The 22,085-nt window shown below is 39.1% G+C and overlaps 1 protein-coding gene across 5 annotated transcripts in view; it reads left to right on the top strand.

Annotated features, from left to right (window-relative positions):
- Window positions 1–22,085, top strand: part of DICER1 (dicer 1, ribonuclease III) — a 67,178-nt gene that overhangs the window by 39,892 nt on the left and 5,201 nt on the right. For all 5 annotated transcript variants that reach the window (XM_036991523.2, XM_036991527.2, XM_036991524.2 and 2 more), the window contains 13 exons: window positions 1,679–1,811; window positions 2,606–2,681; window positions 3,311–3,450; window positions 5,267–5,446; window positions 5,677–5,890; window positions 6,095–6,248; window positions 7,678–7,860; window positions 8,128–8,233; window positions 8,652–8,827; window positions 9,622–10,405; window positions 13,749–13,904; window positions 16,902–17,784; window positions 19,370–19,638. In XM_036991523.2, coding sequence (XP_036847418.2) covers window positions 1,679–1,811; window positions 2,606–2,681; window positions 3,311–3,450; window positions 5,267–5,446; window positions 5,677–5,890; window positions 6,095–6,248; window positions 7,678–7,860; window positions 8,128–8,233; window positions 8,652–8,827; window positions 9,622–10,405; window positions 13,749–13,904; window positions 16,902–17,784; window positions 19,370–19,638 — 3,454 coding nt within the window. The remainder of the gene's footprint in view (window positions 1–1,678; window positions 1,812–2,605; window positions 2,682–3,310; window positions 3,451–5,266; window positions 5,447–5,676; window positions 5,891–6,094; window positions 6,249–7,677; window positions 7,861–8,127; window positions 8,234–8,651; window positions 8,828–9,621; window positions 10,406–13,748; window positions 13,905–16,901; window positions 17,785–19,369; window positions 19,639–22,085) is intronic.

Below are 22,085 nucleotides of genomic sequence, written 5' to 3' on the forward strand. Positions count from 1 at the left end.
GTGTTCTGCTGTAAGGAGGAGCTGTCTTTTTTCTCTGTTTATTTAGTTCTTTTCTTTTCTTGAATTTGTTACTGTCATTTATTATTTACTTTGATGTTTAAGTTATCTCAAACTTGGCCAGTAGGAACCCCCTCAGGCTGACTTCCATGTCTTTTTAACATTTCTGTTAATGTTAACTTCACAGCCTCGCTCTGATCATGAAAAAGTATTACGTAAATAAGCCCAAATTGAGGGACAGACTGACAAATCTTCAAAAGTTTCATAGTCCTTAACTGCAAGGAGAGGCTGAAGAGTGGTTCCAGCCTGAAGGAGGCTAGAGGAATGAGCCAACCAGGCACAGCCCGTGATCCTGGGCCGGACCTTTACTCCAAACAGCACTGTGAAACCCAAGGGGTCCCCCTGGGTAAAGAGTATATGGGAGTTCTCTGGAGTATTCTTGCAACATTTTAAAGTTTGAAATTGTTTTAAAAGACATGGAACGGCACCATTATTCTTTGAACGGTTCCTTATTTTATGCACCCTAAGATGTTCTATATTCAACTCACATTTTCTCTGTTCCAGCCTAGATTTTGGCTGTAGCGCTAGAAGGTCCTGATTCCTTTTAGTGGAGAATGAGTGGTGGTTAGAAACTGAAGTCTGAACACTAGGTATATTCAGTGTTGCTGGGGTATTGCTGCTACCAGGCTCTTTAGTAGACAGAGCTAGAGAATATATTTATTTCAATATATATTCTCATATACATTTACATCCGTGTCTCACTACCTGTCTGTTGTTACCTTGAGTTTTAGTGACACCAGAGGGTCACTCTAGCTCTCCTCTTCTCCATCTTTGTTCTTGGCTTCTTTAGTAGTGAGAAATATGCCTCCCATTGTCCTCTAAGTAAATCTGTGTTCAGTCTCCCTTTGTGCACGCCTTCTCTTCTCTGCAGACCGCTGCCATGTCTGGGTGCCCTGACTGCACCAGTGTGGACCTTGTAGGACTGTTGCTCATTCCAGGAGCCTCCTTGTGTGGGTCCTGGTCCCACTGTGTTGCCTTCCTGTCCCAGCACAGCTCTTCCCTCAGGCAGCATCAGCGCCAGCCCAGCCAGCATGGGCCCCCTGTAGCGCTCTCCTTGGGCTGTCACGGGCTGGTGTTCTGGTTCTGATGCCCTTCCTTGTGTCACCACTGGGCTGCTCTTCTGCCCTCTTCTCCTGCCTTTCTTTTGCTGGCTCCAGTGGTTGTTGGCACATGTAGGATCATTATTAAAGAACAAACAAACACTGGCAGTGTATTCTCTTAACAGACTCAGGATATTTTCTGCACTGTCTAGTATGGTAGTACTAGACATATGTGGCTATTTAAATTCAAATATTAGTTTTATTAAAATGAAGTAAAGTAAAAATTTTTGGTTTCCTAGTTGCCCTTACCACATTTCGTGTGCTCACTGGCTGCCTTGTGGATAGTGCAGATGCAGAAAGAACATCATTGCAGAAAGTTCTGTTAGACAACACTGTTCCCTCTTACTGAAAGTTTGAAGCAGTGAGACTCAAACTCCATGCGTAAATACCAAGGCAGTAGAGGGGAAGAGGGACATAAAAAATCAGGCTTTAGGATGTAAATACCAATACAGGTTGTTTTTTTTTTTTTTTACCTATTTCTCAGTTGTAGATTCAGCATCAGAATTTCTTTTTCTTCACAGATACTGTGCTAGATTACCAAGTGATCCGTTTACTCATCTAGCTCCTAAATGTAGAACCCGAGAGTTGCCTGATGGTACATTTTATTCAACTCTTTATCTGCCAATTAACTCACCTCTTCGAGCTTCCATTGTTGTAAGTTTAGAAAAAGATATGATTGTACCTTTAAAGTATGTTATTAATGGATTTTTTTTCCAGCTTCTCTAAGCCTGTTTAAGCTATAGGTATATTTATTTGGCTTTAAATCTATTTTAAAATGTAGATTTAGAATTCTTCTATAGTCAACCACATGTTCAACTCTTCAGTAGACTGTATAACTTACGACAGTATTAGAAATGGACTAGGTAACCTCTGAAGTTTCCTCTAAGATCTTAGTAATATAAGCATAGAATCGTTCATGTGTGGTTTAGAAATTAGGAACATAATTCATTAAATATAGTTGGGCTGCTCTAGTTATTTTGTTGTTGACTTGAAAAATCTGCCTTCGTGTAACTGTAGTCCTTGGTCCTAATCCTGATTTCCAGATATTCCAATGTGCCTGACTAATTTCTGTTGCACATGAGAAGTTGCTCAGGCCTATCAACATATATGTTATAGTCCATCCTGATATACCTTTAGTTTCTTGTTACATGTTTGTAGATTAGTGAAAATAAGATACATTAAAAATCCTCTTGAAATTTAAATTCATCTGTATTGTCAAGTCTTAGTTATACCTTCTTTAGATTTCACTGGGCAGGATTTTAAAAGCTGGCAATTTTCAAATATGGAGGCTAGGATTTTTTAGAATTTGCTGACACTTTTCAAAATAAAGAACTGCTCTAGTGAATTTCAACTTTAAAGCTATTGAAACAAAGGTTTCGCAGGTGTTTTATGATTTAATGATAATATAGCTATGTCCATATACAATGGTAATGTTTTGTTACTTTCAGGGTCCACCAATGAACTGTATACGATTGGCTGAAAGAGTTGTAGCTCTCATTTGCTGTGAGAAACTGCACAAAATTGGTAAGAGTGTTTGAAAATCACGTGCAAATAAAATGAAGTTGAAAACATTGTGAGGCAAAAACATATCGAGGGCTTTATGTAAAGAGCTCTGGGAACTTTGTAGAGCTGTGGGCTCGCTGCTCTTGGTGTGTTTGTGCAGATCCTGTAATGATGCAGGAGATTTTTGTTTTCCCCAGCTGAACTGCAAACAACTGTAGTTTCTTTGCTCCCTTTACTGATCCTCTTTCAATATATAAAGGTCATCTCATAACTGTTCAGTCATGAACATTTGTGTTTTAATCTATCAGTCTCTCAAATCAGTCTATATTAGTTTTCAAGTCCATTTTTTTTAAATGGGAAGTCTTATTTTCTGTGGCCTTTGTAAAGGGGGATACGTGCTGTTTTCCTGTTGAGATGTTTTTATTTTTGAATCTTAGAATGGAATTTGTAGTCCTCACATTGAATACATGAACGCCAGATAGACTTTGCCTTAGGTATCATGTCTGACTGCTTTTGTATTATTAAAAGCAAAATGTCTTAGTTTCATTAGTCTTCTAGTTGCTTCCTAACATGGTGCTATTCTTGATTATTTACTAATTAATTAGGCAGAAATCTCAATTGCTTATATTAATTCTCTTTAAATTTCTTAGGTGAGCTGGATGACCACTTGATGCCAGTTGGAAAAGAGACTGTTAAATATGAAGAAGAGCTTGATTTACATGATGAAGAAGAGACCAGTGTTCCAGGAAGACCAGGTTCCACAAAACGAAGACAGTGCTACCCAAAAGCAGTTAGTATTGGTTAGAACTGAATAAGAATCGTGCATTTCTGACTTTTTATTTCCTGCTACATCAAATTTAGATCCCTCTGCTTGGCTTCCCAAATCCTTCTGACTTGGCCCACCCTGTGGATCTCAGCTCATTTCTCTGTTCACAACTTCTCCAAAGTCAGCCCCTCTGCTTTCATTCATACACTGTATGCCCTTCTGTCCCACTTCAGACTTTTTGTTTTTCTTCTCAAAAGGATTCTTGGACTCATCTGTCAAATTCTATCCAGAATGAGTTTATTTCATTTAAAGAGGTAGTCTCTGTTTTATTCACTTTAGTGGGAAGATTTTTGCTTTACTTAAATGTTTACTAAGACGGAAGAAGATTGGTATGATCAAATAGGCAAGTGGAGCGATGCCCATTCAGTATGAGGGGCACACCAACTGGCGTAAGCACAAGTATTTGTCAGGAGTTAGGCTATAACCTCCCAGGAGTTGAAATCAGTTATTTCAATTTGTTGTCTCTGGCTGAATCTGTGCCATGCTAGCAGGATTTGTGCACTAAAAGTCCCTGAGTCTGACTTCCAGTTAAAGCCATACTGGGCTGAAGTACTTATATTTGAAGTATTTCTTCACTTTTTTACCTTATAAGAACCCCAGACAGAAGCAAAATTTACCTATGTACTTTTACCTTAGCTTAAATGTGTGGTTCCTTTGTTTTATCTTTGATCTTTTGAGTTTTTACTTTGAAAAAACATATACCCAGCTAACCATTTTCAAGATTCAAAATCATGTCAATTTTTCAAAAATCATGAGTGTTACTACCCTTTTCCTGAAATGCTTGTTTCTCAATTTTACTACTCTAACATTTATCCCAAAGATCACTGGACTAGTACCATATGACCAATGTTGTCACTAATAATGAGTGCTTTGGGAAACATAGGACTGCCTTGCATCCTATTTGATAAGTAGATGCATTCTGTATTATCTGATTACATATTAACTCAAACCCTCTCTTACCAGCATGTCTATGTCTTTTAACTGCAGATGCAATCATGTTATTTAGCCTCAGAAATTACAAAGAGTCTTTTGGATGGGTTATGAATACTGAGAGTTTAGAAATAATCTCAGATTAATTAAATTATGGCTTACTCATATGATGAGATAGCCAATTAAAAACAGTATTGATTTGTATTGACCCCAAATGGTGTTCTCATTGTAGTAACTGGAGGTAAAAAACTGACAGTTTTTGTTGTGTGATTCCATTTGTCATGAAAACATGTATGTGTATATGTTTATATACTTGTATACAGGAAAAAGTCTGGCAGATGATAGAGTATATCAAAATGTTAATAAAGCCTATCTGATAGAATTATGTGGGATTTAAAAAATTTTGCTACCTTTATTTTCTGATATTCTACATAGAGTAAAGACTAAAAAACTCAAGAAAAGAGTTCTCTAGTCAAAAGAAGTAGATATTAAAAAAAAATACCCTACCTACAGTGTTTGGTTATTTTTTATAATTTTGGTGTTAGCTGCATAGTCAACAGTGAACTTGGGCCATCTTGTAGCCCGGACCTCTGAGAAAAGCTGACTCTCCAGGGGGGGTTAAGTAATTAGGAACTCTCCTGCCTTGGGTTTTTTTTCTTAACCATCAGCTTTTAGTAAAGGTAGATATAAATTTGTTTTCTTGCCAGCATCTGGAAAAAGAGATTATTTATTAAAAACACTTCAGCATGAGGCTTAATTTCTCCTTCCAATTCTAGATTCTAGAATGCTTGAGAGATTATATTATTAAAAACACTTCAGCATGAGGCTTAATTTCTCGTTCCAATTCTAGATTCCAGAATGCTTGAGGGATAGCTATCCCAAACCGGATCAGCCCTGTTACCTGTACGTTATAGGAATGGTTTTAACGACACCCTTACCTGATGAGCTCAACTTCAGAAGGCGGAAGCTCTATCCCCCTGAGGATACCACCAGATGCTTTGGAATACTGACAGCCAAGCCCATACCTCAGGTGGACACTTCATAGTGCCTGTTGATGTTAAAAATATCTTTTTTCTTTTAAAAAAAAAAAGCAAAATTTAAGGCAACTTATCTTTTGTTACCACAGAATGTTTAATATTGAAAAATTGAGCCCTCTCTCTTATTCCTCTGATAGAAAGCATCATTCTTCTGAAGTTAAATGTTTACAATGTAACCAAATACCTGTTCATTTTAGGATGCTTTATTTTTCTTTTTGCTAAGATCCCGCACTTCCCTGTGTACACACGCTCTGGAGAGGTTACCATATCTATTGAGTTGAAGAAGTCTGGTTTCACGTTGTCTCTACAAATGCTTGAGTTGATTACGAGACTTCACCAGTATATATTCTCACATATTCTTCGGCTTGAAAAACCTGCACTAGAATTTAAACCCACAGACGCTGATTCAGCATACTGTGTTCTACCTCTTAATGTTGGTAAGAAGAACCCAGACTCTGAAGTGCTCACTTATATTAGCTAAAACATAAAAGTTTTGCAAAACAGCTTATTGAGTGGAGTACAGGAATCCCTTACTTTGATAACCCTAAATTAGACCACGTATATGAGTATATGGCCTAAGTAAGAATGTTATCTGTATTGATGATATTTCAAGAAGTTAAAGAGTCTTTTTCCTCCTCAAGTTAATGACTCCAGCACTTTGGACATTGACTTTAAATTCATGGAAGATATTGAGAAATCTGAAGCTCGCATAGGCATTCCCAGTACAAAGTACTCAAAAGAAACACCCTTTGTTTTTAAATTAGAAGATTACCAGGATGCAGTTATCATTCCAAGGTAAGTATTAAGTGGAAAGCAGGTGGTGGTGATACTTCTGTTTCAGAAGATTCACGTGTTCACCTAGGAATGTACTGTGGTTTATGACTTGGGCATTGTTGTTACTAATAAGGAATTCAGGTATCTCTTCATGGTGGACCTGTTCTCTCTAGTTCACTTCCTTGAAAACCAGAACCTAAAATGATTGGTAAAGGGATTTTACTTTGTGAAGGTCAGAAAATCTAAATGATGTTGAAAAACTTAAAATCCTCCATCTTTTTTTTTAACCAGAATGGATGAAATGTTTATTTTTTTAAGTATCATTGATATTCAATCTTAAGATGGTTTGACATACATAAAACAGTGGTTCAGCATGCACCCTTATTATCAAGACCTCATTCCCTCCATTGCAGTCACTGTCTATCAACACGGTAATATGTTATAGAGTCATTAATTGTATTCTCCATGCTATACAACCGTCCCAGTGACCTACCTATGTTGTGATGGCGAAGTATAGTGCCCCTTAATTCCCTTCTCCCTCCCCACCCCCTCCCTTTTGGTGACCACTAGTTCCTTCTCAGTGTCTGTGAGTCTACTGCTATTTTGTTCCTTCTGTTTTGCTCTGTTGTTATACTCCACAAATGAGGGAAATCATTTGGTATTTGTCTTTCTCCGCCTGACTTATTTCATTGAACATAATACCCTCTAGATCCATCCATGTTGTTGCAAATAATCCTCCCATCTTTTTAATCACTCAAAGGCTTGAACAATTTGATTGTAAATAATAGCTTATTTTCTTAAAATTTTATAAGGAATAATGGTTATTAAGTACAATTAAATTAAAATATTTTTTTTCTTATGATGTAAAAACTTAGGGTGATGGAGTTTGTGAGCAGTAAATATAAGCACTTTTCAAGGAATCAGAGTACTGGTTGGAATTCAGTCTTTGATTTTTTTTTTTTGTCTTTTTGCACCTCAAACCATATATTAATGTTAGCTATCATTGAACTATCAGTATCATAAATGGTGCATTAATAATGCATTTTATGTGCAAGTGTCTTTCATGTTTAGCATTAGTAATGTACAAAGTATTTACTCAATTGAATATTGAACATTTTCCATGCCTTCAATACTATGCTGTTTATAGTGATGAAATTAAGAGATATTTAAAGGTGCCATTTAGCTTCATTGTTATCAAAGACCATATTTAGAACGAGGATGTTAATAAAGTGGGGGAGAATGGAGAGTCAGTTTTAACTTATTATAAATACAGTAGTCTCGTCTTAAATCCACTTGAACTCTATTATTTGGAATTGAAGTTTTCATTAATGTTATTTATTTTTAACCTTTGAACTCTCACTTAAAATAATTTGCATTTCCATATTAAAAACAGCTGTTTTGTGAATAGTTGATTTAAACCAAAAAGTCACTGATTGCTTTTTGTTTTTAGATACCGCAATTTTGATCAGCCTCATCGATTTTATGTAGCTGATGTGTACACTGATCTTACCCCATTGAGTAAATTTCCTTCCCCTGAGTATGAAACTTTTGCAGAATACTATAAAACAAAGTATAACCTTGACCTGACCAATCTCAACCAGCCGCTGCTGGATGTGGACCACACATCTTCAAGGTAAGGAGTTTCCGAAATGGCATTTCCATTTCATCTCAGGCATCATTTCCAGAGGTCTGTAGGCACATGTAGAGTTACTGTCCACACTGCCCACCTGTGGACTGAAGTCAGGAGATCTTTGCACCCACAACTGCCCAGCATGTGGCCCAGGGGTCTGCAGTTTAAATGGGCTCTTCAGGGGACTTGTGGGCACTCTGCAGTTGAGAACCACTGTGAGAGTGTACTTGTTTTTTTCTGTTTGATGAAATCATTTTGAAATTTTTGTAGACTTAATCTTCTGACACCTCGCCATTTGAATCAGAAGGGGAAAGCTCTTCCTCTAAGCAGTGCTGAAAAGAGGAAAGCCAAGTGGGAAAGTCTGCAAAATAAACAGGTAACAAATTGTTACCAGCAAAACTTAATATTTTTATAGACAAGTTTGAATTTTGTATTACCAAGTTAACCGAGTGGTATGGATATTTTGGAATTTGCCCAACCCTTAAGCTTTGTTATGTTTTAATTAATATTATATATTGACTTTTATTTGAATGTCTTTTTGGTAAGTATGAGAGGTTTGGCTTTTGTACTTGGTCCATTGATAACAATAATACCATGAAATAATCCTTATAAAGCCTAGGATAAAGCCTGTTTGGTGTTAAAGATTATTTTTAGGAATATTTTTAAAAATAAGATTTTGGTAGTATTTTATGATTTTTGTCATTATCTGTTAGTGAAATTGATCTTAAATTTTATTTTTATTCCTTTGTGTATTTGCTTTGTATTTCTCTATCCACATTTTTCCTTATTCAAAGATACTGGTTCCAGAACTCTGTGCTATACATCCAATTCCAGCATCACTGTGGAGAAAAGCAGTTTGTCTCCCCAGCATACTTTATCGCCTTCACTGCCTTTTGACTGCAGAGGAGCTACGAGCCCAGACAGCCAGTGACGCTGGTGTTGGGGTCAGATCACTTCCCGCAGATTTTAGGTATGCCTGCACTGTCAGCCAGAAAGAAAACAGGTCATGAAATCCTATCTGCAGAAGAACTGAATTAAGTTCAAAACTTAATTTTATATAAAATAATTCTTAAAAGAGTAAAAAGAAAATAAGGTCTAATACGTAAAATAAATGTATCCTTTGCTGTGTTCTTGTAAAGTTATAGAAGGAGATGAGATCCAAAGGTCAAAACTCATCTCTTCCTTCAGTGGTGGCAGTTGAAGTGAAAACAAAAGTAGTTCTTTGTTACCGTGCTGACATTTTAAAAGTGCTTCCATTTTTATAAAATCAAATCCACATTAATTGCCTCAATATGTTCTGTCTTCATTTTCTTACCCCATTATTTTCTTCCCACTGGTAAAGTCTATGCACTTAAGGAAATATTGGTTTAAACGCTCAAATTAATTTTGTGCATCTAGTTGGCAAGACCATGATGGTTCTAGGGATTCAGGAACTTTAAAATATAATAGTACGAATCACAACTCCATTTATTGAATTCTCACTACAGTGTCAGATGCTGGCTTATGTTCTCTAGCCTGCATTAGGTCATTCAGTCATTATGGGGCATACAGCAGGGGATTAAAGTGGTACAGTGAACCATGTCCCACTGTAATTTACATTGCACAGGGTTCTAGTAATGTTAATTTCTACCTTAGAAAGTTGTTTCTGTTCTAAAGTAGGAGCATATTTATAGGGACATTTTAAAATTTTTTATTCAAATTGCTCTTGCTTGAAGCCTAGCTCTTTTGAAGAATCTGATTAAAGTTATAAAAATGTCTTTGCAGATACCCTAACTTAGACTTCGGGTGGAAAAAATCTATTGACAGCAAATCTTTCATCTCAGTTGCTAACTCCTCTTCGGCTGAAAATGAAAATTACTGTAAGCACAGCACAATCATAGTCCCTGAAAATGCTGCACATCAAGGTGCTACTAGAACCTCCTCTCTAGAAAATCATGACCAAATGTCTGTGAACTGCAGAATGTTATTCAGTGAGACACCTGGCAAACTCCAAATTGAAGTTTCAACAGATCTTACAGTAATTAATGGTCTTTCTTACAATAAAAGTCTTGCCAATGGCAGTTACGATTTAGCTAACAGAGGCTTTAGCCAAGGAAATCAGCTGAACTACTACAAGCAGGAAATACCTGTACAACCAGCTACCTCATACCCCATTCAGAATTTATACAATTGTGAGAACCAGCTGAAGCCCAGCGATGAATGTACTCTACTGAGTAATAAATACCTTGATGGAAATGCTAACAAATCTACCTCAGATGGAAGTCCCATGATGGCTGCAGCCCCTGGTACGATGGGAGCTGTTAAATCGCCCAAGGACAGGATGGATTCTGAGCAGAGCCCTTCTACTGGGTACTCCTTGAGGACTCTGGGCCCAAACCCTGGACTTATCCTTCAGGCTTTGACCCTTTCAAATGCTAGTGATGGATTTAACCTGGAGCGGCTTGAAATGCTTGGTGACTCCTTTTTAAAGCACGCCATCACCACGTATCTGTTTTGCACTTACCCTGATGCTCATGAGGGCCGCCTTTCATATATGAGAAGCAAAAAGGTAAGAAGTAGTTCTTTTGTTTTGAGCAGTCAGAGTAATGATTCAGTGCCTAGAGTGGTGTAAAATACTGGATGGCAGAGATGAGGAAAGTGTTCCCCCCAGGGATTGTTACACCCGACACGTGCAACTGAACCCTGTGGCATACCCTCCCGGGAGCTGATACGGTCTGGTTTTCACTGATGAAGCACTCGGGTTTTGGGGGTTAGCTGATGTGTATGTGCCTTCTTACTAATAGAAATTCAGTTCCCGTGGAACTATTTGTGAGAATGTGTGTGCCTGCTAGATCCTGAGGGGATATAAAGAAACACGTGACACAGTTACCCAGGAGCTCGTGCTTTGAGTTGAGTTAAACGCTTATTTGGAAGGAGGCTATCTCAGCATACAAAGCACACAAACGTGGATAAATGAAACACAAGCTTTCTGTGGAGGCGCTCCTCTTCAGGGTTTTGGGGAGTTGGGAAGGGAAAGAGTAGCGCCTTCCAGCTCCGTGGCTCTCCGGTGTCAAGAAGTGAGAGTGGAGCCCCAGGTCAGCAGTGCCTGATGCCTAGAGGAAGGCGTGTTCCTAGCCATGGTGTTAAGACTTAAGGAGGGAAAGTAACGAAGGTAAATTGTTTAAATGATGAACGAGATGTCACAAGGCAACATGTCCCTGCTTGACAAATAACAAAGCTGCTAATTACCCTAAGCGCTCAGAAGGAAGGAATACCACTTGTGATCAGGGAAGGTGTTAATGGAAAAGGTGCATCTGCAGTGCATGAGCAAAATGAACAAATGGCAGAGCGTGTCTGCACTTAGTGAGTAAACCTGGCAGCAGTTAGAAGTGTGGGCATACCTGAGAAAAGGCTTAAAAAGGCAGGTGGCTGCAGCTGTGCTGTGGAAGACGCTCAGTGCTGGCTAAGGAGTTTGCACTTAGTTGACTTTTGAAGGCACTTTTTGCATAAGGGACTATTAGTTTAATACAGTGGTAGTTTTCAATGATCAGTCTGGTAGCAGAATGGAATGTGAGTTGGGAAGCAAAAACCAAGCTCAGTGGTCAGTAGGGCCTTTGAAGAAGTCTGAGCATAAGCAGAACATGGGATAGACGTGGAACTCTGGCAGGGAGGAGAGGACTGAGGCAAGTGGAAGTTCAGTGGCAGTACTTTGAGCTGACGCAGAGTTCTTACTCCAGCCAGACGCTACTCTTGTCACCTTACTTACATGTATCAGTTACCTGAATTAATTCTGTATACTTTATTCATTACTTATAATTGTGTATACTTTTATTGTCCTCATTTTATAGATGAGGATATTGAGGCAGGAGTAACTTGCCCAAGGTCCCATGGCAAGTACGTGGCAGAGCCCAGGCAGTCCAGCTTCAAACACCTTCCCCTGCCTCTGTCCGTGATTCCTCTGGAACAGCAGGCACCACAGTGAACATTACAGGCTTCCTCTCATCTACTCTTCTCAGCCAGCCTCTGAGAGCTCGATAACATGTACCCATTTGACAGATAAGAAAACTCCTGCCTAGGAAGTTTAGCGAGGTTGTGTGAAGTCATCTAGCTAATCTGATAGTCAGGCGAGTCTGAGGCTGAGCCCGTGCCCTTCACCACTCTGCTCTGCTATCTCAGCTCGCGATACAGTCAGGACAGCCGCATACCCTGGAAAGGGGGCCAACTGCAGAGCTGGCAGTGAGGTAGACACAAACATGGGAATCACAGGTGTAGGGCCTTTAGACCTCGTGGACTGTGAAGTGGAATGTTGTTCAGAAGCCTGAGAATTTAGGATTAAGATACAGATTTGGGGACATAGTTTTCATAAGAGTGGTAACTGAAACTCTGAGAACATGAGATTTCCAAGCGATGGCTGCAGGAAGAAAATGTCAGAGGCTAAGGAGGAGTATAAAGTAATAGTATACTAGGTAAGAAAGAAATTACTTGTATTTAGAAAATTGACCCATTCATCTGCTCAGTAAGCTTTGGATCCTCATTGCCCACAGAAATCATTGTCACTCCCTCAGCTTGGTGTCCAAGGCTCTCCTGGTGCTCACACCCCAGACACATCTTGCATTCCAGTCAGGCTTTAGCTTCATGCTGTTCTTCATCTGGGCTCCACCGGCTCCCCCACTGCTGCTCTCCTGATGTCCTGCCCCCACCTCTCCTTGTTGAATTCTGCCTGTCCCACACTGTGCCTCATACAAGCACTTACTTCCTTTCCCATGCTGCCAACCATTTCTGTCCATTTTCAGTGTAATTTCCACCCCTTTCAAGTCCTTGATGCCCTCTGTACTGTTGACATGTGTGATGTTCTGTTCTCATGGTATAGAAAAGGGAACTAGCATTTATTTGAACTGTTCCATTTCAGGCAGCCCTGAAGAGCATGTTACTAGCACATAGCAAGTGTCCTGTGTAGACACTCGTCCCGTCTGCACACCCCTGGGTCTTGCTGACTTTGTTCTCAGGGGTGCCTGACTAGTTACCTCTCCCATGGTGGGTACTTGCTCATTGGTATTGAATTCCATGGAAAAAGGGCTCATGAAGTACTTAAATAAAAAGGAATCCAGTTTTTAGAAAACAAAAATGAGATTGGCAGTTCTAGATCCTAGTTTCCAAGTTTTTAGTAGACATTTCTAGACAGAAATGCAAAAATTTGAGTAGGTTAGGCAGGACATGGAGGCTTAGGAAAAACAGACGCAAAGGTAGACAATAAAGCTGTTTTATTGCTGGGAGTAAGCACGGAGTTTTCTTTATTACCTGCCTCTTACTCTACTTTAAAAAGGTTGAACAAAGATATTTTAAAATGCCATCCAAAACAAAGGAACAATCTTTGAGAAAACACTACAATTGAAATCATATTTGTGGCTTAGATTCTAGGAGTATAAAACTTAGTTTGTTCAGTGCCAGTTTCCACATTATAACTAGAGTTTATGGCATTTCCCCCTTTATTTCATTGAGAATATTGTGACATTTTGGACTTTTTCTGTGGATTCTTTTCTCTTCTGTTCTCATAATCCCAATTAGCAACTTGTATTTAATATCACCATGTTGTGCTTCTAAAAGTTTGAATTGTCTGAACTGTTTCTTCTGATTTCATTAGTAATTTGCATATTTATATACATTACTTTTTTTCTGGTCTGCGTTTTATATTCAGTATTTCTCATCTAACTACACTAAAGGATAAACAATACATGGGAATTAAATATTTCCTATTGTGAGTGAATAAGTAGAGAAAGCATGTGTTCCTTGTAATTGACGACCGGTTACTGTAATATGAGGAACATTCAGCTAAGAGGATGTTAATATGCCCTGTATGAATCCCAGCAGTGATCATTTATGGATAAGTGTCTTACAAGTTTTTTCTGCTGAAGGTCAGCAACTGTAACCTATATCGTCTTGGAAAAAAGAAGGGACTGCCCAGCCGCATGGTGGTGTCAATATTTGATCCGCCTGTGAATTGGCTTCCTCCTGGTTACGTAGTAAATCAAGACAAAAGTAACACAGATAAATGGGAGAAAGATGAAATGGTAAGTTTTTAATCACAGGAAGGATTTAGTTTTTGGTGAGCAGGAGATTTTGTTCTGTTTATTTTTTGTTTCTTTTCCCTGGTGTGTTTATAATAGGTATTTGATATATTGAATTAATTCATCTAAATAAACTGTCCTTTCATTGAATTTAGAAACAGTGTTGTAGTTTTGATGGAGGTCAATTTTTATTATCTTCCTTAAAAGAGGCAAAAGTGTATCTGATGTTGGAACCCAAAAAAGAAAAAAAAAAGAAAAACCCCATAACACTGCACAGCACTACTACATATGACAATTTATCATAGATCTTTTAGCTCTGTTGAATGAAATGACTTCTCAGTGACCAATGATTTCTGGTCTGTCTGTGAAAAAATTTAAATAAATCTTGCTTGCTACCAAAGCAAGATTATTTCTCCTCTGGTGACCTTAAAAAAAAAATAAAAATTCATCATACACAAAGGTTGTAGTTTTCTGGAAATAGTTAAAACCTTGCCAATGACTTAAAGACTCCAGATATTAGCTAACAGCAGCTTCATTTTGTCTTGTCTTGGAGGCCACCAGAGGGCACCTCGGAGGGCCTCCAAGCTGTGAAATCAGCCAGCCAGCCCGGTGGTGGTTGCCCGGGAAAAGCTCTGGGGCCTCTGCCAAAGTGAAGGGCGCTTTCTCAGGCAGTTTCATTTCTCGGACTTTTATTTTGCATTGTTACTTCATTTTCATTTCAGGCCAACAGAATACTGTTTCTAAATATTACGTATTCTTCCTATTTTCTTCCTGACCCATATGTCCTAGTTATCTGTCTTAAGTATTTCCAGGTTGTATGTTCTGTGACTCTATTTTGATTTTTACCTCTTTACTGAGTATATTTTTAACTTATGCAATATTTGACTCATTACAGAAATTATCTGGAAAAGCATTGAAAGAATATTTTAATGCAAGTTTGATTAGAAAAATTAATATTTTTTGTTTAGAAATGGGTAGAACTTTAGAAGAAAATGTGTAAATTTTGAGAACTTTAGAGAAGATACTGAATTTCTGTGAAAAACATTCCATTAATAATTATCTGTCTGATAAATTCTGTTTCGTAAGTGCTCTTTTAGGAAAAAGAAGTATCGAAGCGACATGTCTTTTTGATTAAAAAAAAATTTTTTTTAAAGATGTAACAGAAAGCTCTTATTTTCCTTAGCATTTCAGATGACCTGGCATTTTGGTTCTTTGAATTCACTAAAAAATACTGGTTCATATTTTCACTTAAGCGTTTATACTTACTGAACTTGGCCCTCCCATGACACTGCAAAGCATATGCTTGTCCCATCCCTGTTCTGCCCACGTCCCTCCTCAGCAAACAGGTTTAAGTGAAACCTTTGCTTACTGATGCTGAAGGTGGTAATAATTCCGGGAGAAAGTTGGCTTGAACTGCCAGAGAAAAGAGCTACATGCTGGTGTGTGTGGGTTTTTTTTTTTTTTAAGAGCTTGAAGTGCTCTTGGAAATCATTTAAGAGGTAGAATCCCACTATTTTGTAGATAAAGAAACTGAAACCCAGAGGCATTAAAGAACTTTGCCCAAGATCACATACCTTATAAAATCCAGTCCTTTGGTTTGTTTTCTCCCAGTCTATGGCTGCATCTTTCTAAAGATATGTAAGGACTTTTTTTTTTTTAGTTAAAAAAATATTCACTCTGATTTTCTTTTTTAACTGCAATTTGGCCTTTTTGTCCTTAAAGACCAAAGAATAGTCAAAAACAGCTCATATTACCTTGGAAAAGTATAAAGTTTTTGACAGGAAATAGTTCCTAGAGGTCTGCCTCTATGTTTCTTTGGGGTTCTCCCTTAGTGTTCAAAAGTTTTATAAATTTTTTTAATAAAAAAAAGTTTAAAGGCATATAGTTGGAGATGCATGGGTTGGCTCACTGCTCCTAATTCTTTTCTAACAAAGACATTGTATCTCTTTTGAGTTAGGCTTAAAATGAATATTTGCAGTATTTAAAACTATTTGACAAAGTTTGAAAACCTTTTTGTCAGAATACTCTGGGAAGATGTTACTGTCAAAATTGAAGTACCCTCCTACCTTTCCTCTCAAAGTAGTCTTTTTTTTTTTATTGTACAACAGAAATTTGGCATCTTTCTGGCATTGCAAAAAAAGTTTCATCAATACTGAATCCTAGCTCATTTTTTTTAAGGCTGTCATTCACAAGTAGTCTTTTGCCAAAGAAATTGGAATTAGCAAAGATCTTCTGACAGAAATTGGATTGTTATGTTTCATGTTAGTCTAAATTTTCTTCTATTTTTGTCAGTTATGCTATAATCTGCTACCCTGATTACTGCAGCGCAGTGGAGGGGGAAAAGCATAATTTCCTAAATTTATAGCTTAGTTCAGTGATCACTTTTATTTTCCAGCAAAGCAATTTAGTCTTTTGTTGTAGCAAATGCACTTCGATTTGAAATGGGGACGAAGTCTTTATGAGGATACCCTATTGTACATTTTTAATATTCTAGAGATTTTACAAATAATTTTATCTGTTTTCATATTACATTGCAAAGATAATGCTTTTTCTACATCTGGAATCTAATTCTCTGAATTTGAAGGTCTTTTTAAAACATTTAAAAACTGTCAGCCAAATTGAATGCCTCTCTGACTAGCATTTGGGGGCTTTCATTGTGTGTTCTGCCAGAGGTAGAATTCTTAGCTGAAGTTCTGCCTTGTGGACATTAATTTTAACTTTATAACCATGTACAAAACCCTTAACGTAAAGCTTCATACTGGATAAGGTCATTTTATAACGTAGAAAACTAACATTCAAAGAACATGTTTTACTTTGTTTATATGATTAAATAACTTATTTTATGTTAATTGAAAACAAATGGCCATGATTTTAAAGTTGCCTTTTAGTATTTGTGGTTGTCATTTGAAATTATCCATAACCCTTGCTTTTATTGAGTTTCAAACCCTTTTAAAAACAGCAGCTATGTCTCCCCTCCTTCCCCATTTCCCCTCATTCCAGACAAAAGACTGCATGTTGGCGAACGGCAAACTGGCCGAGGACTGTGAGGAGGAGGAGGAGGAGGGCCTGCTGTGGAGGGCGCCGAAGGAGGACGGCGACTATGAGGATGACTTCCTGGAGTACGACCAGGAACATATCAAATTCATAGATAACATGTTAATGGGATCCGGAGCTTTTGTAAAGAAAATTTCTCTTTCTGCTTTTTCAACCACTGATTCTGCATATGAATGGAAAATGCCCAAAAAGTCCTCCTTAGGTAGTATGCCATTTTCATCTGATTTTGAGGACTTTGATTACAGCTCTTGGGATGCAATGTGCTATCTGGATCCTAGCAAAGCTGTTGAAGAGGATGACTTTGTGGTGGGATTCTGGAATCCGTCAGAAGAAAACTGTGGTGTTGACACAGGGAAACAGTCCATCTCTTACGACCTGCACACTGAGCAGTGTATTGCTGACAAAAGCATAGCTGACTGTGTGGAAGCCCTGCTGGGCTGCTACTTAACCAGCTGCGGCGAGAGGGCTGCTCAGCTTTTCCTCTGTTCGCTGGGGCTGAAGGTGCTCCCGGTAATTAAAAGGACTGATCGGGAAAAGGCCGTGTGCCCTGCCAGGGAGAGTTTCAGCGGCCAGCAGAAGAACCTCTTAGGGCGCTGCACTCCCACCTCTGGAGCCGGCTCACGCGTCTCTCTATTTAAGGACCTGGAATATGGGTGTTTGAAAATTCCACCAAGATGTATGTTTGATCATCCAGACGCAGATAAAACCCTGAATCACCTTATATCAGGTTTTGAAAATTTTGAAAAGAAAATCAACTACAGATTCAATAATAAGGCTTACCTTCTCCAGGCTTTCACACACGCCTCCTACCACTACAATACTATTACTGGTAAGGTGTCCCCTGAAAGTGGGACCGTGTGTTAATTGCATTATTCTGGCCTTCTTAAAAAACATGATCTATGCGTGTGTAGACTTAGTGCTTGTTAATGTGCGTGGTGTGGGGTCGGGGCCTTGGGGCGAACAAAAGAAAAACAAAAGAAGCCTTTATTTTCCTCATCTTTTTGGGAGCACACACTTAACTCTGATAGCTGGAGTATTGCTGTCCTACAGACTTGCCCGTATGTCCTTGCACATGCTGCGTGCTGGAGCGGTTTGAGCCTTCGTGTCTTGTGGTATTGTTTCCATGTTTAGCCTACCCCAGTGTCTTTCTCATGCCCATTCAGCATTGCTTTGGTTCTTGATTTGTTTGTATTCTGATATATTTCCATATCCTTTTATTGTTCTTAGTGAACAAAAAGGCCCCTCTCTTAAGGTCTTTTGAAATCTAAAGATGAATAGGTTAAAAGAAACTACTTCACTGGAAGGTGTCACTGCCCTTGCGTGGACCCTGCTGCATCTTCTGCTTCACGTCATGTCCCATGTTTTTTCTCTCCCATTAGACTGGAAGGGAGAATAGGTGCCTAAAACTGGAATCAGCTTCAGCTCATGAAACACAGCTAGAGTCTTTGTTTTTCTGTGTGGGAGTAATAAGTGCTCAAACACAGAATACCAAAGCAATGTATAGTTTGTATAAGAAAAACAGTGCAGGTTAAGATGATTAGAAAAGTGTGAAAACCAAAAAGTGAAAAAGTATCTGACTCTGAACTAGAAAGACTGGTGAAACGGACACCTATTTTTATTTGTGGAGAGGAAATGAGGCATGGTTTTCTACTGTGCTTTAGGAAATGGGACCTGGGTTCTAACCTGTCTCAGCCCTGGCCCCTTTAACGCATTGGGCATGTGGGGACAGGTCACGTCATCTGTCCCTGCCTCAGTTTCCTCAGCTGAATGGACTCATTTTCATCACTGTGAGAAAATGGAGGTGCAGGTCAACCTCAGTAATTCTGTATGTCTTGGCAATCGACTGTTTTTACCTGAGGTCTTTTGCTTATGTCCTCTAATTCAGGTTGGGAAAAGAGGCTCTCCTTGTGCTAACTGTCATCTTGTGTAACGATTACAGCCCAGGAGTGGGGAGGCACTGCATTGCTTACACACATTCCAGAGCGTGAGTGAACCATGCGAGGGATGGTGTCTGAGTGCAGCCTGTGTAGAAGGAAGGTGCACGTGCAGGCCCGGCCTCCCTGTGGTGGCACCTTGAGGCTGGTGCCAGGCCCTGCCTGGCCAGCCCACTGCAGAGGCGCAGGGCTCCATGATGCCTGGGAAATGCTGTCGTAACAAACATTACTCTTTTGGCCCCTTAAAGATTTTATGACGCCATTTACATATAAAAAAGATGCTTAATTTGCCATTAAAATTTAATTTCCACAGGCTTCAGTAAGTAGGATATGTCACATAATTTTGTCACTGAAGGATATATATGAAACACCAAATAAAAGTCTCATCAGTGGGTTTGGGGCTCAGACCTTTGTATCAGCTATTTTGTAGTGCAAGTGATTTTGCCCGCACTCATGGCTCCACTTTGGATCCTTCTTCAGATTGTTACCAGCGCTTAGAGTTCCTGGGAGATGCGATTCTGGACTACCTCATCACCAAGCACCTTTATGAAGACCCCCGGCAGCACTCCCCAGGGGTCCTGACCGACCTGCGCTCTGCCCTGGTCAACAACACCATCTTTGCGTCGTTGGCCGTGAAGTACGACTACCACAAGTACTTCAAAGCGGTTTCTCCTGAGCTCTTCCACGTCATTGATGATTTTGTGCAGTTCCAGCTTGAGAAGAACGAGATGCAAGGAATGGATTCTGAGGTTAGTGCTTTTCAAATATATGTTGAACTCGTTTTTGAACTAAGCCATCTGACTAGGGTTCTGGGAGCTTTGGAGTTCTGGCTGTGTTGGGGGCAGCTGCAGGCCGGGGCTGTGTACCCAGCGTGCCACACATCCTCCGGAGATCCGAGTGAGCTGTGGCCCTCAGGTAGGCTTTTTACACTTGGCCATGTGCACCGTGGTGCATGTGGACCTTCTAGGGGAGAGAAGGAGCCAGGGTGGCTCAGTTGTTCCCTGTTCCCCGTCCTGGGTTTGGGCTTCCTGTGCTGAAGTGTCTCTCAGGGTAGCGTTTACCTTAGTGAGAGCGCATATGGTTCTTTTGGCCTATCTTTCTGTTTAAAATGGATCAGAAACGCTTGCTAAGTATCTCAGGTAAGCATCATAAATATATATTTTGCTTCTGCTGGAAATGGAAAAATCTTATTTAAATACCAACTTTCTAAATTTGTAACCATTGGAATTTGAGAGGCTTCTCCTGTAAGTTCAGCCAAAGGTTCTTTGGTGATGAAGCTGATTCTAATGTGTTTGTGAACTGTTCTGAAGTTTTGTGGGGAAGGATCTTGCTCACATCCTTGCAGTCTGCCCTGCTCCCCCACCATCATCCATCTGTATACCTGTGTACCCAGGAGAGCACTCCCATTTCTCATTCTTCCCATTCTGATCCCTGATTTTCTTGTTTTTGTAGATTTCCTGTAAGGAGTTGAAAATTTATTCATAACTTTGATAGTCATTTTAATTGTTTTGTCTTTAAGTGGCATCTTTGCATTTTTTGTGCCGGCCACTGTTAGAGAGTAGTGTATTTCCTTGACTTTCTGTGAGAGAAGAAGAAATCAAGTCTAGATCTGCGGTAAAGCCACAGGCAAAGTGTCAGGCCCTGTAGCCTGTGCAGCACGCCTGCCGGAGGATGTGCAGGAGGCAGGGTTCTCCCTGGCCCCTCGCCGCTCTGTGCTCCCTGCCATGCTGAGCCATCTGGGCTGCAGCCCAGCCCATAGGGAGACGAGGCTTTAGAACCCTCTCGGGTATATTCTGTATTTCTAGGCTCATTCTTTAGAAATATTTATGCTTAGAGTTTGAGGAAGTAACTAACATTACATTTCTTTTCTAATGACAGTGGGGCATGCTGGTTCTGTTAGTTTTTGTTCATCCCTCTTCCCCTTGTTTAAATATACGTATAGAAGTTACAGAAATTATTCAGAAATGTCATGGTCTGCCTTTTTCAACTGACTGCTTCATCTTAAGACAGTCTGTCCACTTCCCTAGGCCTCAGTTTCTCATCTTCAAAAGGAGAAAATGGAATTTGATATACGTTTTAAAATTCTTTCCTACCTCAAAACCATGCAATATGAACAATAAATATCTTGTTTTTCCAACAGTCAGCATTATAAATGTATTACATAGAGCTTAGTGTCGCTAAACAATCTATTTAGAAATTGCTAAAAAAGAAAAGAAATAACTGTCTCCCTTTCTCTTTATTTCTTTTTCACAGGTAATTTGTGTTTATTTTAGAAAATACAAGTATATAGAAAGAAAATGAAGATTATGCAAATGTACTACCTCATATTAGCACTTTGTTATGTTTTATTGTTAATGTATATAGACACAAACATAAAATATAAAGTGAGATTATATTATGCATAGAATACCATAACCTTTCTTTTCATTTAAGGTGTTGTGGGTGACTTCCCATGTATTGATTGGTGTTACAGCTTTCAGTAGCTGTACACTAGTTCATATACGGCTCTAATATAATGTTATAAATAGTCCTTTGTGGCTGGACATGTACGCTGTTTTTAGTTAGGGCTTTTGATAAACATGGATGTGTTAAACATGCTTGTGTATCTAGTCCCCTCCCTGAGATAAATTCCTAGAGATGGCATTGCTGCATCAAAGATTAAGAACTTTTAAAAGGCATTTGATACATATGTAAGTTTTTATTCTATTAATTTGAATACCTCCTATGTGTCAGGTAGTGAACATTTGTTCAGTAATTTAATAAAAAGGGAGCTTGGAAGAAAATATCTTCCCAATAGAATTTCCCTAGCAGAAAGTGGCAATTCATCCTTCCCGAGCAGCGCCCCCCTGCCAGTGCTCTGTGGCTCGGCCGTCTGCCGCCTCCTTGCCAAGCCGCTGGGATGGGTAGGACTGTTTTAATATACAGTTCTTTGACTGTTTCCAAAGCAACTCTAAATTTATGTTAAGGGTTGTTTCTGTTTGGGTTTAGAAGTATTCTTTTTCCTTTGCTGAGTAGAGAATAGGAAGGGGATTTTTTTTTTCTTCTTTCTTGAGAAACTTGAAAACACTTTTTTTTTTTTTACAAGCTGATGTTTGTAAAGAACCTGTTGCAGTGTAGTGGACCTGCTGTAAATGGTCAGCACGGTTACCCTTGTTAAAGATAGAGCTAAAGTCATATCCAGGGAAAGAAACACGCC

The sequence above is a fragment of the Manis javanica genome, chromosome 8 (genome assembly GCF_040802235.1).
Source record: "Manis javanica isolate MJ-LG chromosome 8, MJ_LKY, whole genome shotgun sequence".
NCBI lineage: Eukaryota > Metazoa > Chordata > Mammalia > Pholidota > Manidae > Manis > Manis javanica.